We start from the raw sequence: 18,791 nt of genomic DNA on the forward strand, positions 1-18,791 counted from the left end.
GAGCAGACGTGTTCTTCATATGTTGGATGTTGAAAGATTTCACTTGTGTGTACCCTTATCTTTTGGGATCTCTAGCTTACAAGTAGTAAACTTTGATGCAAAGAAGCTACAAGAGAAGAATAAAAAATAAAGCCATGCCTTGGATAGGAGATGGGACATAGGAGCCCTGGCCACAGTCTGATTTCTTTGTGCACAGTTTTCTTAGTGGCTAGGAATATGTACTGTCCGCTGTCACTTATGGCCATGTGCTTCAGAAAGCCTTAGCAATTAGTGATACTTTCCTTCCTTTCTTCTTCTTCTTTTTTTTTTTAAGATTTTATTTATTTATTTGACAGAGCACAAGCAGGGGGAGTGGGAGAGGGAGAAGCAGGCTCCCGGTTGAGCAGGGAGCCCGAAAGGGACTCCATCCCAGAACCCCGGGATCATGACCTGAGCCGAATGCAGCCGCTTAACCAACTGAGCCACCCAGCTGCCCAGTTTCCTTTATTTCTTAACTGGGAGGCTGACTTAGCTAAGATAAAGATCCCTAGCGTAACTAGCTTTAGTTTTGATTGACTTTGTTCTAAATTGGGCGATGTCAGAGGCTGTAGTGATTCTATCTTGGGTTTGAGTACACTTTATTTTTTATTTTATTTATTTATTTATTTGTATATTTATTTTTTATTTTTTTAAGTTTTTATTTATTTTAGAGAGATTGAGAGCGTAAGCAGGGAAGGGAGTTCAGCTCATTCTTGAGCTGGGGGGCAGGGAAGGAAACTAAAGGCACAGTGCAATCCCATCAGTCTCTGAGATCTGCAAGAGAATGAGAACTTGTTAAAGGACGCTAGGAGGTTACACTTAGCATTGTGGGGAAAAATCTATGGGACAAACAGAACATATCAAGACCAAAAAAAAGATAGGAGAACTTAACATTTCACAAAAGACTTAAGAAATATCAGCCAGTTGTGGGTATACAGACCTTCCATAGAGTCCTATTTAAATAAGCAAACTTTAAAAAAACATCTATCCGCCAGTTGAGGAAATGTCTTCACTAATTGGATATTGGCTGTTATTAATGGCTTACTGATATTCAGTAATGGTCCTCATCTTTTGAAGATTTGGAAATATTGGCTACAGATGGAGTGCTATGTCTGGGATTTTCTTCAAAATAATTCAGGGTGGGGAGCAAGAAGGAAACAACTTTGGCCATATATGGATAATTAATTGTTGAAGGACACTGGCTACATTTCATTATGCTAGTCTTGATCCTTTTTTTTTTTTTTTTTTGAAGGTTTAAAGATTTAAAGAGAGAGAGAGATCACAAGTAGGCAGAGAGGCAGGCAGAGGAGGAGAGGGAAGCAGGCTCCCTGCTGCATAGAGAGCCTGATTCGGGGCTCGATCCCAGGACCCTCAGATCATGACCTGAGTGGAAGGCAGAGCCTTAACCCACTGAGCCACCCAGGTGCCCTATAGTCTTCTTGTTTTTATATGCATTTGAAAATTTCCATGGAAGAAAGTTAACTTTCTTTTCTTTTCTTTCTTTGTTTCTTTTCTTCTCTCTCTCTCTTTTTTTTTTTTTTGTAAAGACTTTATTTATTTGAGAGAGAGAGAGAGCATGAGTAGGGGTAGGGGGATGGGAGAGGGAGAAGTAGACTCCTCGCTGAGCAGGGAGCCTGGTTCGGGGCTTGATCCCAGGATCCTGAGATGATGACCTGATCCAAAGGCAGACGCTTAACTGACTGAGCCACCCAGGTACCCCAGCTTTTTTCCATTAACAACAATGACAAACCCCATTTAAGGGGAGCTGAAAATGTTAGTGAAACCCCTACCTCTTCACTTTGCCGTCCTGTAACCTGTCTATTCGTATCTAAGTGCTACTGAGCTAAGCAGGACTGAGCGGAAGATAATATTTCATAATGAGTGGATGGACTTGCTTGAGAATTAGCCCCATATAATGTCACTGGAAAAAAACTTTCTTTTTTTCCTTCATCAATTTTAAACTAATAGGATTATTCTCAGGTAAATGTATTAACCTTTCACATGCCTTGCTGTGTTAGTAGGTATTCACATTTTTCCCCCATTGGCACTAAATTCCTTTTATTCATTCATTCATTCATTCATTCATTTATGTTAGAGAGAGAATGGTGTGGGGCAGGGCAGAGGGAGAGGGAGAGAGAGAATCTTTTTTAAATTTTTATTATTTATTTTTTTATTATTTTATTTTTTAAAATTTCTTTTTGGCGTAACAGAATTCATTGTTTATGCACCACACCCAGTGTTCCATGCAATACATGCCCTCCATAATACCCACCACCTGGCTCCCCAAACCTCCCTCCCCCCCCCCGCCCCTTCAAAACCCTCAGGTTGTTTTTCAGAGTCCATAGTCTCTGATGGTTCATCTCCCCTTCCAATTTCCCTCAACTCCCTTCTCCTCTCCATCTCCCTATGTCCTCCATGTTATTTGTTATGCTCCACAAATAAGTGAAACCATATGGTAATTGACTCTCTCTGCTTGACTTATTTCACTCAGCATAATCTCCTCCAGTCCCATCCATGTTGATACAAAAGTTGGGTATTCATCCTTTCTGATAGAGGCATAATATTCCATTGTATACATGGACCATATCTTTTTTATCCATTCGTGTGTCGAAGGGCATCTTGGTTCTTCCATGGTTTGGCGATTATGGCCATTACTGCTATGAACATTGGGGTACAGATGGCCCTTCTTTTCACTACATCTGTATCTTTGGGGTAAATACCCAGTAGTGCAATTGCAGGGTCATAGGGTAGCTCTATTTTTAATTTCTTTCTTTTTTTTTTTTTTAAAGATTTTATTTATTCATTCGACAGAGAGAGATCACAAGTAGGCAGAGAGGCAGACAGAGAGAGAGAGAGGAGGAAGCAGGCTCCCCACCAAGGAGAGAGCCCGATGCGGGGCTCGATCCCAGGACCCTGGGATCATGACCTGAGCCGAAGGCAGAGGCTTTAACCCTCTGAGCCACCCAGGCGCCCCTCTATTTTTAATTTCTTAAGGAATCTCCATACTGTTCTCCAAAGTGGCTGCACCAACTTGCATTCCCAACAACAGTGTAAGAGGGTTCCCCTTTCTCCACATCCTCTCCAACACACGTTGTTTCCTGTCTTGCAAATTTTGGCCATTCTAACTGGTATAAGGTGGTATCTCAATGTGGTTTTAATTTGAATCTCCCTGATGGCTAGTGATGATGAACATTTTTTCATGTGTCTGATAGCCATTTGTATGTCTTCATTGGAGAAGTATCTGTTCTTATCTTCTGCCCATTTTTTGACATGATTATCTGTTTTATGTGTGTTGAGTTTGAGAAGTTCTTTATAGATCCTGGATATCAACCTTTTGTCTATACTGTCATTTGCAAATATCTTCTCCCATTCCGTGGGTTGCCTCTTTGTTTTTTTTTGAATGTTCCCTTTGCTGTGCAGAAGCTTTTGATCTTGATGAAGTCCCAAAAGTTCATTTTCGCTTTTGTTTCCTTTGCCTTTGGAGACATATCTTGAAAGAAGTTGCTGTGGCTGATACCGAAGAGGTTACTGCCTATGTTCTCCTCTAGGATTCTGATGGATTCCTGTCTCACGTTGAGGTCTTTTATCCATTTCGAGTTTATCTTTTTGTACGGTGTAAGAGAATGGTTGAGTTTTATTCTTCTACATATAGCTGTCCAATTTTCCCAGCACCATTTATTGAAGAGACTGTCTTTTTTCCATTGTATATTTTTTCCTGTTTGTCGAAGATTATTTGACCATAGAGTTGAGGGTCCATATTTGGGCTCTCTACTCTGTTCCACTGGTCTATGTGTCTGTTTTTGTGCCAGTACCTTGCTGTCTTGGTGATCACAGCTTCGTAGTAAAGCTTGAAATCAGGTAACGTGATGCCGCCAGTTTTGTTTTTGTTTTTCAACATTTCCTTAGCAATTCGTGGTCTCTTCTGATTTCATACAGATTTTAGGATTATTTCCTCCAGCTCTTTGAAAAATACCGGTGGAATTTTGATCGGAATGGCATTAAAAGTTTAGATTGCTCTAGGCAGTATAGACATTTTAACAATGTTTATTCTTCCTATTCAAGAGCATGGAATGATCTTCCATCTTTTTGTGTTTTCTTCAATTTCTTTCATGAGTGTTCTTTAGTTCCTCGAGTACAGTTCCTTTACCTCTTTGGTTAAGTTTATTCCCAGGTATCTTATGGTTCTTGGTGCTACAGTAAATGGAATCGATTCTCTAATTTCCCTTTCTGTATTTTCATTTAGTGTATAAGAAAGCAACTGATTTCTGTAATTGACTTTGTATCCTGCCACATTACTGAATTGCTGTATGAGTTCTAGTAGTTTGGGGGTGGAGTCTTTTGGGTTTTCCATATAAAGTATCATGTCATCTGCGAAGAGAGAGAGTATGACTTCTTTATTGCCAATTTGGATACCTTTTATTTCTCTTTGTTGTCTGATTGCTCTTGCTAGGACTTCTAATACTATGTTGAACAAGAGTGGTGAGAGTGTGCATCCTTGTCGTGTTCCTGATCTCAACGAGAAGGCTGTGAGCTTTTTCCCATTGAGGATGATATTTGCTTTGGGTCTTTCATAGATAGATTTTATGAAGTTCAGGACTGTTCCCTCTATCCCTATACTTTGAAGCATTTTAATCAGGAACGGATGCTGGATTTTGTCAAATGCTTTTTCTGCATCAATTGAGAGGACCATGTGGTTCTTCTCTCTTCTCTTATTGATTTGTTCTATCACATTGATTTGCAAATGTTGAACCATCCTTGTAACCCAGGGATGAATCCCACCTGGTCATAGTGGGTAATCTTTTTAATGTGCTGTTGGATCCTATTTGCTAGGATCTTGTTGAGAATCTTAGCATCCATATTTATCAGTGATATTGGTCTGAAATTCTCCTTTTTGGTGTGATATTTGCCTGGTTTGGGGATCAGGGTAATGCTGGCTTCATAAAAAGAGTCTGGAAGTTTTCCTTCTGCTTCAATTTTTTGAAACAGCCTTGGGAGAATAGGTGTTATTTCTTCTTTAAAAGTTTGGTAGAATTCCCCAGGGAATCTGTCAGGTCCTGGGCTCTTGTTTTTTGGGAGGTTTTTGATCACTGCTTCAATCTCGTTACTAGATACCGGTCTATTCAGTTTGTCAATTTCTTCCTGGTTCAATTTTGGGAGTTATAGTTTTCCAGGAATGCATCCATTTCATCTAGGTTGCTTAACTTATTGGCATATAACTGTTGATAATAATTTATGATGATTGTTTCTACTTCCTTGGTGTTAGTTGTGAACTCTCCCTTTTCATTAATAATTTTATTAATTTGAGTTTTCTCTCTTTTCTTTTGGATTAGTGTGGCCAGTGGTTTATCGATCTTATTGATTCTTTCAAAAAACAAGCTTCTAGTTTCATTGATTTGTTCTACTGTATCTCTAGTTTCTATCTCATCGATCTCTGCTCTAATCTTGATTATTTCCCTTCTTGTGTGTGAAGTTGTTTTAATTTGTTGTTGATTCTCCAGTTCTTTAAGGTATAGAGACAGCTGGTGTATTCTGGATTTTTCAGTTTTTTGAGGGAGGCTTGGATGGCTATGTATTTCCCCCTTAGGACCGCCTTTGCTGCATCCCATAGGTTTTGGACCGAAGTGTCTTCATTCTCATTGCTTTCCATGAATTAAGTTCTTCTTTGATCTCCTGGTTGATCCAAGCATTCATTCATTCATTTATGTTAGAGAGAGAGAGAATGGGCGGGGGGCAGGGCAGAGGGAGAGGGAGAGAGAGAATCTTTTTAAAATTTTTATTTTTAAAATTTAAAATCAGTTAATTGACATATACTATATTGTTGGTTTCAGAGGTAGAGTTTATTTATTCATCAGTTACATACAACACCCAGTGTGCATTACATCAAGTGCCCCCCTTAATGCCCATCACCCAGTTACCCCATCCCCTTACCTACCTCCCCTCCAGCAACCCTCAGGTTGTTCCCTATAATTAAGAGTCTCTTATGGTTTTGTCTCCCTCCCTGATTTCATGTTATTTTACTTTTCCCTCCATTCCCCTATGTTCATCTGTTTCATTTCTTTTTCTTTTTTTTTTTTTTAAAGATTTTATTTATTTATTTCACAGACAGAGATCACTAGTAGGCAGAGAGGCAGGCAGAGAGAGAGGGGGAGGCAGGCTTCCTCCCAAGCAGAGAGCCCGATGTGGGGCTCGATCCTAGGACCCTGGGATCATGACCCGAGCCAAAGGCAGAGGCCCCAACCCACTGAGCCACCCAGGCCCCCATGTTTCATTTCTTAAATGGAAAGAATCATAAGCAGGCTCCATGCCCAGCATGCCTAGTGCTGGGCTTAATCTTAGAACCCTGAGATCATGACCTGAGCAGAAACTGTGTTGGATGCTTAACCCACTGAGCTACCCAGGTGCCGCATTAAATGCCTTTTATTGAACTTGGAGTCACATGTGGAACAATATGTGTGGCCTCTCTTTTCCCTCAGAGAATTTTTCAGATTATCTTTTAATCCAATTACGTGAAAGTGAAGAGTTCCAAGAGCTAACAGTTTGGATGAGGTTCCTTTCCAGAAATGCCTTAAACTCAAAATGAGCAAGTCTTCTTAAAAACCACAGAATCAGTCATTCCGTGAATTGGAGAAATGGATGAGCTGAGAGAGTGGCAGAGAGAAAAAATGGAATTCCAGTCAATGGAGCATTGGGGAAGTCTGCCTACCCTGATGAAGGCACTTCACCATCCATGGAGATTCTTAAGGTCAGGGTTTCTGAGGTGTACCTGGCTGGTTCAGTCAGTACAGCAGGTGACTCTTGATCTCTGGGGTTATGAGTTTGAGCCCCATGTTGGACCTAGAGCTTACTTTAAAAAAAAAGAAGGTCTCTGAAACACTAAGCCACCTCTGAGGTGGCTTTTGAGATTTTGAACCTTAGAATAAAGGTAGAAGTTGAAAAGATAGACTTGAAGCAAAACGCAAGCAAAAAATAGTAACTTTGCCTGTGCAGGGAAATTACCTTTCCTTTCCACTTAGCAACACAGTAATCAGATCTTTTCCTCACCCTGTGCGTTGAGCAGCAGGTAGATGGAGCCCAGGGTCTGAAGCCATCGTGGCACCCATCTCTGAGCCCCAGGGTGGCAGCTGAAGCCCAGGGTGAGGTGAGAGAGCCCCATAGAGAAAATGGCCTTTGGCTTCGGATGGGAGCTAGCCACCAACTCCGCCTCCCCGTTTTGTTTATGCAAGGAGGCCTTTCCCTTACAAAACCCCTCTGCTGGTTCTCTTGATGACAAAGGAGTTCAGAACACAGCCCCTGCTTACTAGGACTCGTTCTTAGCCCAGGAGGCTCTCAGTACCGAGGTAGGTAGCTCCGTGTTTTGAAAGGCTGCTGAAAATGTCCTCATATACTTCAAGTGGTGATACACACGTTGCTCTGATGCCACCTTTTGGTGACGGGCTGAACAGACGTGCTCCAGGCCAGAGCTTTGTTTCTGGCCGAGGCAATTCGTAAGGTTAGGAGTTTCTGAATTTGCTAAATGTGAGTAAAAATCTGTAACCTGGGCTTAACTGAAGAGCAGATTCTTGGTTTCCACTGCCTCGTGCTATCCATATGAGCCAAGCACTGCGATAATCTGAAAAAGTTCTGGTGGTAAAAGGCCTATTACCAACCCCCCTTTTTGGTAGGTTTCCAATTTGCCTAGAGTGGAGCTCAGGCATGGAGACTATGGGCTAGCGTTTCTCTGTTTTTGGTTGGACATTTGAATCCTTGGGGAACTTTCAAAGTGCCATACCCAGGCCATACCTGCAACCAATGACATCAGACTCTCTGGGGGGTTATTTTTATTTTACTTTATTTTATTTTTATTTTTCAAAGCTTCCTAGTGATTCCAGTGTCCAGCAAGGCTGAGAAACAATGTTCTAGGCGGATTCTGGAGTTTGTTCCTGGCAGGTTGTCTGCCCTTGGACAGGGCTTGATGGGCCTCAAAGGGAAGTTGTCACAGGGCTAGTAGGCAGTGATTGGGACCTCCCTACTCCAGGGCAAAGGTTTTTTTCCTAACAGTATGCTGCTTCTCTCTTTATTGTTTTCTGGATTTTGCAGAGCAGGAGAATGTAGCAGAAACCTTGATGGTGGGAGCTCCTAGAGCTGTAGAAAATAAATACTGGAGTTCTACTATAAAGACTATGAATTCATCTAATTTTGAGGATCTGGAAAGCTGTATTGTATCATGGAAAGGGAATTAAATCAGAGATGTTAAAGACATTGTGGGGAGCAATATGTGTTAGTTGAGTCAACTCTGAATTTTCAAAAATAACTCGCTATTTATTGTTCTAAAGTAATGAACTTATCAGACAAAATTGTCAGAATGGCAAAAAGTTGGGCCCTCTACCCTTTTCCCACCTCTCACAGTTTATATTTTCCTATGTATTACTCTAGAGAATTTTTGAAGACATGCAAACATAGGGTTTTGTTCCTTTTAAAACAAAATGGGACCCCCTGTTTTCTCTGGGCTCTGCTTATAAGTGTAATTTGTCAGTAAGCAAGTATTTCTGCATTGGTTAGAAACTCCTTGGGGGCAGGGATTGGTGGGATACAAAAAGTAAGATGGCATTCAAACTCTCAAAGGGCTATATTCCTTAAAATGGGGAAACAGATAGAAATCAATGAAGTTCAATTGATGCTTACAGAAGAAAGATCCTAAAATGAGTAGGAGTGACCAGAAATGGGGTTAGAGAGGAGATGGAACACAATCTATGCTTTTTTTTTTTTTTTTAAACAATCTATGCTTTAAAGAGGGGTGAGATTTGCATACGTGGATCAGAGAGGGAAGGCAGGAAGAGGAGCTTGGGCAAAGATGGACAGGCAGAAATTCATCTTTTCTGTCCGATGGAGTGACACAGCACGGAGGCCACATGGGTGGGGGGTGACCCCGCATGAAGCCATGTGGGGTTGGCATGGGATGTTCTCATCAACCCTTACTTTGGCCAAAAAAAAAAAAAAAAAAAGATAATTGCTTTCTAATATTACTCTTCCTTTCTTTTTTTGTTTCTGTTTTAGGAAAACTATGAGCAGATGAAAGCACTAGTAAATCAACTCCGTGAACGAGTGCAGAAAATAAAATTAGGTAAACACTCATTTATTCTTCATTTTATGCTGTTAATGAAATTCATCCTTGATAGTTGCTGGTTTTAGGAGAAACTAGTAGCAGAAGGCTTTGACTCTTCAAGACTGTATATTTGTTGGTGTGCTGACATTTTATTTTTCCCTCTTGGCCAGTTTTCCTGTTCCTAAGCACTGCCAACTATCTGGGCAACAGTAAAATTTCAGATTCATCAATTTTTAAAGCATTGCATCTTCCAGTTTTATTTTAGCCACAGCATCCACTGAAATTTTTGTTTTGCCTGGAGCAACTGAAACATTTTCTGTTTGTTAGTTATATTTATCCTATATACTAATTTTGCATAATTATGCATTTTCTGCTTTGTTATATAACTTGGAAATAATTTCTGTGTGGGTTTAGTGCTAATTAAATGAGATTTCCTAAGAACTTTGCAGATTGTCATTATTTTCTGTTTTTAAGTTATGGAATAATAGACATCCTTTTGCTTGGAAGAAATTGCATGAAGTGGGGCATGTAAAATATTAATGTATAAACAAATATCACATTGAATTCTACTGTGCCATGATTGGTCAGTGTGACAGTTTACTTTAGAAGGCCAGGTGACTTGAACTGAAAGCCATTTCCAAAATAAGATTCTTTTTAAATTTTATTATTATTTTTTTAAGATTTTATTTATTTTTGTGGGAGAGAAAAAGAGAGAGAGCACATAAGCAGGGGGTAGGGGCAGAGGGAGAAGCATGCTTCCTGCTTAGCAGGGAGCCTGATGCAGAGCTAGACCCCAGGATGGATCATGGGATCATGACCTGAGCCGAAGGCAGACACTTAACCGAATGAGCCACCCAGGTGCCCTGAAGACATTTTAAAATGGAAGTTAACTCAATGCATGTAGTTCATCTTGCATGTAGCACAGTTGAAGTGACATTTGTGCTATGCGGGCAGAGGTAGACAGATGTGTTGTTCTGTCCCCAGGTGACAGCGATGGAAAGATCCTGTAAACTGTAAAATGCTTCCTGACTTCAGGGATGTTAAAATGTGAACAGAATGTGTGTATTAGAATCAGTGCCATATGGTATACGAGACTAAAGGAACAGGCTTCTCTGTTTCAGAGTTTGTGGGAATGGAGATAGCACAGAATCTTTAAGAATAATCTTTGGAAAACTAATGTGTAGTGTCACATTGTTTCATAGCCCACATATCCTTGGCTAGTTTATTTATTTATTTATTTTTAAAGATTTTATTTGTCAGAGAGAGAAAGCACAAGCAGGGGGAGCAACAGGCAGAGGGAGAAGCAGGCTCCCCGCTGAGCAAAGACTTGCTCCCAGGACCGTGAGATCATGACTTGAGCTGAAGGCAGATGCTTAACCCACCAAGCCGCCCAGGTATCCTGTCACAGGCTAGTTTAAATGCCTGAGGAGCTTAATTCTGTGATCTGAGAATCTCCATCAAGGATAGTCCTTTTTCTGGTTTTTCCTAATAAAACAGGAATTCAGTAGTTGTTCCAAATTGCAAATTCAAACTCTAGGCAGAGTTAAGAAAGTGGTTTTGTCTTAAGTCCTTGCAAAAGAATGTGTGTATATCTTACCACATGTGTGTCATTCTACCCTCTCTGCCACCCCTCCCCTGCCAGCCTCGTTATATGACTTACGTCATCTGACTCTCTAAAGACCCTTAGCAAGGCCTGGCTTTCTTTTCAGTGCCTTAGGTTCATTTCTCTTTTATTTTATTTTATTATTATTTTTTAAAGATTTTATTTATTTGACAGACAGAAATCACAAGTAGGCAGAGAGGCAGGCAGAGAGAGAGAAGGAAGCAGGCTCCCCACCGAGTAGAGAGCCCAATGCGGGGCTCGATCCCAGGACCCTGAGCCCAAGGCAGAGGCTTAACCCACTGAGCCACCTAGGTGCCCCTTATTTTTTTTTTAAAGATTTTATTTATTTCATTTCTCTTTTAATGTTTATTTTTAAACAATATCATTAAGGTATAATTGACATAGAGTAAACTGCATTATTTAAAATGTACAGTGTGAGTTTTGACATATGTATATACTTATGAAATGATCACTGCAATAAAGATAATGAATGTGCCTCTCCCAGAAGTTTTCCTTTGCCCCTTGGTAACCTGTCTCTCCCCCACTCTCTTGTACCCTCACCTCCTATACCCAATCCCACCTCAGCAGAGGAGCTCAGTTCCCCTGAGAGGTTCGGACAAAGAGAACCGTGATTTGACCTAATTGAACTATTTTGGAGCTAAACTTTGGCTCCCAGAATTTTTTTCATAAGGAAGGTTAGATATGTGATAAAATTTTCCTGGTAAGCTTAAGGCAGATATAATTTTAGAAATATGCCATCCATCCCTTCAGAAAAAAAAAAATCCCCTTGGAGAGAGTAAAGAAGGCTGGTTTGAAAAATAATAATGGAAGCTTGTTTGAAATAGATAAGAACTTGTTTTCTCACCTAAAAAACCTCCCAGAGAAATAGCTTTCTTAGGTAGCTGAACACTTAATTAGCTCGAGAGCATTTTACCGTGAAATTCGTGAAACTAAACATACATAGTTTAGTTTTCCAGCAGTGAAAACTAAACATATGAAGGTACTGTGTGATCCTTTTTTTCTGATCTGATACCTTGGCTTGCTGAGAGTGGGTTATCAATCCTGAGACACTGAGCTGGCATCCGTCAGTCTCGGGGAGGTTTGGCATGCTGCGTGCCTCAAGCAGCCTCATCTGGGGACCTTGTGGACTCTTCAGCTACTGTGATTGTCTCGGTCTAGAACAACATCTGGAAACATCAAAGACAATCTGAGCGAAGATCCTAACAAAACTGGACTTTTTAATTGATATATTAGGTGTGCAACTCTCTCCCCTTTGGAGACGGGATAAAAAGTTTGGGGTCGCTTACCTTTAGGTAAGTCTTGCTGTGCTCGCCCTGGAGGTCGTTTCCAAAGTAGTGCTTTTTACCTGGCACAAATGAATGTAGGAGTTTTTCAGATTTCACGTAGTATGTAGCGGAGTGCTAGGTATTTGTGGCAGGTGCTTAATAAAGGCGTGGAGGTGAGGCAGTATTTACAGCATATGAGTTGCAGAGAAGATACTAGGTTATTTAAGTAATTACTATTGAATTCAGAAAATGTACAATATGCTATGAAATCAGGGACCAATTTTTTTTTTTAAAGATTTTATTTATTTATTTGTCAGAGAGAGAGAGAGGGAGAGAGAGCAAGCACAGGCAGACAGAATGGCAGGCAGAGGCAGAGGGAGAAGCAGGCTCCCTGCTGAGCAAGGAGCCCGATGTGGGACTCGATCCCAGGACACTGGGATCATGACCTGAGCCGAAGGCAGCTGCTTAACCAACTGAGCTACCCAGGCGTCCCCCGATTTTTTTTTTTTTTAATTCTAGTTTATTTAACTTCAGAAAATAAAGCCTGTAAGTTGAGTGAACGATCTGAAAATTGGTTGTTTCTCAGAAGATACATTCAACTTTTAAAAGCAGTATATTTTGGACTGTTTTATGTTTTTCTACCCTTAAATTAATTGGAGACCTTACATGGTATCAATCTAACCTAATCATGTTTTTATCTTAGGAGGCAATGAGAAAGCCCGACAACTCCACAAATCAAGAGGAAAACTTTTAGCCAGAGAAAGAGTGGATGGTCTTATAGACCCAGGGTTCGTATAGTCCAAGTACTACCTCAGCTTCTCTAGTCTGTGGTACTTTCTTAGACAGTTTTATAAATAAATGATTTGTTCTTACCCTAAGATTCAACAACAAATCTTTTTTATTTTTATTATTTTTTTACATTTGCATATTTTATTATATACAAAGAACAAAGTTTCATCAGGTAAGCAAAAGAGTATAAATTATAGTCATAATTAATAGTTTCAAAATGCCCTTAAATCACTGGGACCTTCTGCACAATGTGTAGGCTACATAGCCAATAATCAGAGCTCTCGGTGGTTCTTCCATAGGAGTAATCTATATTCTAGAGAAGTTGGCTTTTTATAAAATCTGGGGGGGCTAATATGTTAGGCCTTAAAAAGGAATGCTTTTACATCTAGGGGGAAACACTAAAAATATTGAAAGAAGGACTACTTCTAGGGTTATGTTTATTGTTGACAGTAATTTTAGAACCACAAAGTGTTAAAGACTTTTAGGTAAAATTCACACTATCTCATAATAAGAATGGATACCATTTTGTAGTTCTACAGATGTTTTGGTCATAAATAAAAAAGGAGAAAATGAGCTGAGAATGCAGAATGGAAAAGTCTAGGGAAGGAGGGAAGCAGGTACAGTCATAATTCAATCATAGCAAGAAAAGTACAAAGATGGTCCTTCTCAAGACTGAGTTGGCAGTATTTGACTATATAAGTTAAAGCCTAGAAGAAGAGTGCAACTTCTGTATATCCAACAGCAAATCTTTGTTGAGAGGCTACTAAATGTCAGGCCCTGTTCTAGGTGATAGTGATACATCAGTGAACAAAACAGACAAAGGTCCTTGCTCAGCTGGAGTTTACATTGTAGCAGGAGGAGATAGAAAATAAATGATAAATGTGTTAAATTATATGGTATATAAGAAGGTGATAAATGTTATTGGAAAAAAGGAAGATAGACTAGAGTAAGGGAGAAGATGAGAGTCAAGTGTAGTTTTATTTATTTATTTATTTAAAGATTTTATTTATTTATTTGGCAGAGAGAGACACAGCCAGAGAGGGAACACAAGCAGGGGGAGTGGGAGAGGGAGAAGCAGGCTTCCTGCCAAGTAGGGAGCCCGATGCAGGGCTCGATCCCAGGACCCTGGGATCATGACCTGAGGCGAAGGCAGACATTGAATGACTGAGCCACCCAGGTGCCCCACAAGTTGTAGTTTTAAATAAGGTGATTAGGGCAGGCCTCATTGAAAAGGTACATCTTAGCAAAAAAATTGAAGGAGTGAAGAGAGAGAGCCTTGAAAATACTGGTAAAAGAGTGTTACGGACAGAAGGAATGGCCAGTGCAAAGGTCCTGAGGTGGGAATGTGCAGAATGTATTGATATGCCCAAGAACCCCAGATGCCAGTGTATTAGGGGGAAGAAGGCATGAAGGGGAGAGTAGTAGAGATGGGGTTCAGTTCCATAAGACTTTTTAGGTCAGTGTGAGAATTTTGACCTTTATCCAGAAGTGAGGAGACTTTGTAGGGCTTTGAACAGGAGCCTTATGATCTATCTGACTTACATTTGAAAAGAGTCATTCTAGCTGCTATGTTGTGAGTATACTGGTGGCAGCAAGGGTGGAAGCACCACGAGGAGTTACAGGGATGTGGCAGTGATTCAAGGGAGATGTGCCAGTGACTTGGACTAGGTTAGTAGTAGTGGAGGTGATGAGAATGTCAGGTTCTAGGCTTGTTGTCAAGAACAGCTAACCCACTGGGGTTTCCTGAAGGATTGGAGTGGGAGGCCAGGAATGCAGGTGGAGAGAAGGGAACAAGGACTCCAAAAGTATTTCTTACAACATGCACCCATACCCCCATTCTGGAGACAAACACTGTTAATACAAAGTGTATATCCTTCTAGAATGTTCTTGTGCATATACGTATGAGACACTTGTTTTTTTTTTTTTTTTTTAAGATTTTATTTATTTATTTGACAGAGAGAGATCACAAGTAGACAGAGAGGCAGGCAGAGAGAGAGAGAGAGAGGGAAGCAGGCTTCCTGCTGAGCAGAGAGCCCGACGCGGGACTCGATCCCAGGACCCTGAGATCATGACCTGAGCCGAAGGCAGCGGCTTAACCCACTGAGCCACCCAGGCGCCCCAAGACACTTGTTTTTTTTTTTTAAAGATTTTATTTATTTGTTTGTCAGAGAGCGAGAGAGAGAGCGCGTGTAAACACTCAAGCAGGCAGAGCAGCAGGCAGAGGTAGAGAGAGAAGCAGGCAGCCTGCCGAGCAAGGAGCCCAATGAGGTACTCAATCCCAGGACCCTGGGATCATGACCTAAGCTGAAGGCAGTGGTCCAACTGACTGAGCCACCCAGGCGCCCCCATATGAGACATTTTTTAAAAAAAGATTTATATATTTAGTTGAAAGTGAGAGCATGAGCAGGATGAGGGGGGGAGAGGCAGTAAGAGAGGAGGGAAGCAGACTCCCTGCTGAGCGGAGATCAGCCTTGGGGATCAGTCTCATGACCCTGAGATTGTGATCTGAGCTAAAACCATGGGTTGGATGCTTAACTGATTGAGCCACCCAGGCGCCCCTTAGACACATTTTTTTTTTTCAAGAGAAACAGAATCATACTAAAAATGGTGTTTTATACCACCTTTTCCCCCCTCACTTACTGGATCTTGAACATTTAAGTAAGTGAACAGTAGAGTAAAAATACAATGGTGAGGAGCCTGATCCCTGGGATTAGACTGCTTATTAAAACCCAGCTCTGCCACTTACTAGTTGTGTGACCTTAGACAAGTGACTTAATTTCTGTGTTTTAGTTTCCTCATCAGTCAGTGGGGACCATAATAGGATCCACCTCAGGAGGTGGTTCTGAGGAACAAATGAGTTAGGTTTCTGGAGCTCCTAAAATAGAGCCTGGCATAGGGTGGGGGCTTACATTAGTGTTAGGTGCTGGTCTCTTTCTCTACTAATAAGCACATTTGTACAACATCTCTTAAAATAGGCTCCTAGTGTTCTATTGTATGGCTATAACATGTAATTCCTCAAAATATCCATGCTAGATTTTGGTTAAATATTTTTTTTGTAGGTTTTATATATATATATATATATATATATATATATATATATATATATATAGCATGCATACTTGAAACATTGGCTCATTAATCTTTTTCATGTTTAGCTGTTTAAGTATGCTTTTTTTTTTTTTTTCTTTGAGTGACTTTAATTCAAGCAATATCCTTTTTTCCCTCCAGGTCTCCATTTCTGGAATTATCTCAGTTTGCAGGTTACCAGTTATATGCGAATGAGGAGGTCCCCGCTGGTGGCATTATTACAGGCATTGGGAGAGTATCAGGGTGAGTATTCTACTTACACTCAATAATGTGGGTCAGGAAGAAGAGTGACAGGCACGGGCCACCACTCACTGCTATGTGGATGAATGTGCAGTTTTAGCTGTTTGTGTTATTTAGGACTGAGGCTTCCTACCGCAACATGTGTCAGATTTATCTGTGGAGCTTTAGAAACAAAGATGGAAGTGGGGAAAAAAGCCACAGCACAAATCCTGGGGCTTTAATCCAAACCTTCCTGCTTAATCAGACTGCAGGTGTAGGCTTGGATTATGTCATTTTTCAAGGCTCTGTAGGTGGTCTCTTGCACATCTAGGATGAAATCCAGTGTCTTAGATGAGTCTTTCTCCAAGTGTGCTTTCCAGGTAGCCTCAGCATCACCTGAGAACTTACTAGAAATGTAGATGACTAGGTCTTCTACAAAGTAACCAAATCAGGGGCACCTGGGTGGCACAGTCAGTCAAGTTCCCTACTCTTGATCTCAGTTCAGGTCTTGATCTCAGTATCTTGAGTTCGGGCCCCATACTGAGCTCCATGCTGGGCTTGGAGCCTACTTAAAAAAAAAGAAGAAAAAGAAATCAAATTTTGAGGTTGGGGCCCAGCAACCAGTGTTTTTTTAAGAAGCCCTTCAAGCTTCACAAATGGTAACATTTGAGAACCACTCTAGACTTAGGAGATCTTAATTGGTGGAAGTTCAGTTTACTTGTGTATGTGTATGTATGGCCTGACATTTACCATCTCAGGTTAGCACACCAGGCATTTTAGTAAACACTTCCCACTGATTAGTTGTTTTAATCATTACCACAGCTCTGTGAGATGGGCATTACAGTCATCATCACCATTAGGCAGGTAAGAAGCCTACTTAGCAAGGTAAATAACTTGCCTAAGATCAAGTCACTGGCAAAGCTTCGCTGGGTCCTTAGGTGATTGGACTCTGAGCCGGATACAGTTGCATTTGACTCACATGATGGTTTATAGTGTGTGTTCCTCCACCTTCTGCCCATGATTTGTGCCTTCAGTGCACCTATAGCCATTAGTCATTGTCGCTTTTTCCTTCTTGTACCCCCAATACTCCTCCACAACTCTTTGCCAGCTATGATTTGCTTAATATTCACCCAGTGTGAAGACATTTTTTTCTTGGAGTCATAGTGGATGCTTAAAAATAAACCTTTAAAAATAAGGATAATCAATGCACAGAAATCAGTTGCTTTTCTATACACCAATAACAAGACAGAGGAAAGAGAAATTAAGAAGTTGATCCCATTTACAATTGCACCCGAAACCATAAGATACCTAGGAGTAAATCTAACAATGAGATAAAGAATCTCTGTACTCAGAAAACTATAGAATACTCGTGAAAGAAATTGAGGAAGACACAAAGAAATGGAAAAACATTCCATCCTCCTGGATTGGAAGAACAAATATTGTGAAAAATGTCTATGCTACCTAGAGCAATCTACACACTTAATATAGCAATCCCTGTCAAAATACCATCAACTTTTTTCACAGACATGGAACAAATAATCCTAAAATTTGTATGGAACCAGGAAAGACCCTGAATAGCCAGAGGAATGTTGAAAAAGAAAAGCAAAGCTGGTGGCATCACAATTCTGGACTTTAAGCTCTATTACAAAGCTATAATCATCAGGACAGTATGGTACTGGCACAAAAACAAATACATAGATGAATGGAACAGAATAGAGAGCCCAGAAATGGACCCTCAACTCTATAGTCAACTAATCTTCGACAAAGCAGGAAAGAATGTCCAATGGAAAAAAGTCTCTTCAACAAATGGTGCTGAGAAAATTGGATGGCCACATGTAGAAGAGTGAAACTGGACCATTTCCTTACACCACACACAAAAATAGACTCAAAATGGATGAAAGACCTCAATGTGAGACAGGGATCCATCAAAATCTTGAGGAGAACACAGGCAGCAACCTCTTCGACTCCAGCCACAGCAGTTTCTTAGCAACATCAATAAAGGCAAGGAAAGCAAAGGCAAAATGAACTGCTAGGACTTCATTAAGATAAAAAGCTTTTGCACAGCAAACAGTCAACAAAACCAAAGACAATGGACAGAATGGGAGAAGATATTTGCAAATGACATATCCGATAAAGGGCTAGTATCCAAGATCTATAAAGAACTTATCAAACTCAACACCCAAGGAACAAATAATCCAATCAAGAAATGGCAGAGGACATGAACAGGCATTTCTGCAAAGAAGACATCCAGATGGCCAACAGACACATGAAAAAGTGCTCAACATCACTTGGCATCAGGGAAATAAATACAAATCAAAATTACAGTGAGGGGCGCCTGGGTGGCTCAGTGGGTTAAGCTTCTGCCTTCGGCTCAGGTCATGATCTCAGGGTCCTAGGACCACATCGGGCTCTCTGCTCGGCAGGGAGCCTGCTTCCCCCTCCCCCTGTGTCTGCCTCTCTGCCTACTTGTGACTTCTCTCTCTGTCAAATAAATAAATAAATAAAATCTTAAAAAAAAAAAAAAAAACTGCAGTGAGATCCACCTCACACCAGTCAGAATGGCTAAAATTAACAAGTCAGGAAGCGATAGATGTTGGCAAGGATGTGGAGAAAGGGGAACCCTCCTACACTGTTGGTGAGAAGTCAAGTTGGTATAGCCACTCTGGAAAACAGTATGGAGGTTCCTCAAAAAGTTGAAAATAGAGCT

At 40.7% G+C, this 18,791-nt stretch overlaps 1 protein-coding gene across 2 annotated transcripts in view; it reads left to right on the forward strand.

The window, feature by feature from the left end:
• The window catches only part of LOC111155280 (methylcrotonoyl-CoA carboxylase 2), a 69,899-nt gene that overhangs the window by 3,396 nt on the left and 47,712 nt on the right, over positions 1-18,791 (forward strand). For both annotated transcript variants that reach the window (XM_022515410.1, XM_022515411.1), the window contains exons 2-4: positions 9,052-9,118; positions 12,693-12,777; positions 16,007-16,108. In XM_022515410.1, coding sequence (XP_022371118.1) covers positions 9,052-9,118; positions 12,693-12,777; positions 16,007-16,108 — 254 coding nt within the window. The remainder of the gene's footprint in view (positions 1-9,051; positions 9,119-12,692; positions 12,778-16,006; positions 16,109-18,791) is intronic.

The sequence above is a fragment of the Enhydra lutris genome, unplaced genomic scaffold (genome assembly GCF_002288905.1).
Source record: "Enhydra lutris kenyoni isolate GAN:26980312 unplaced genomic scaffold, ASM228890v2 scaffoldscaffold40, whole genome shotgun sequence".
NCBI classification, from domain to species: Eukaryota; Metazoa; Chordata; class Mammalia; order Carnivora; family Mustelidae; genus Enhydra; species Enhydra lutris.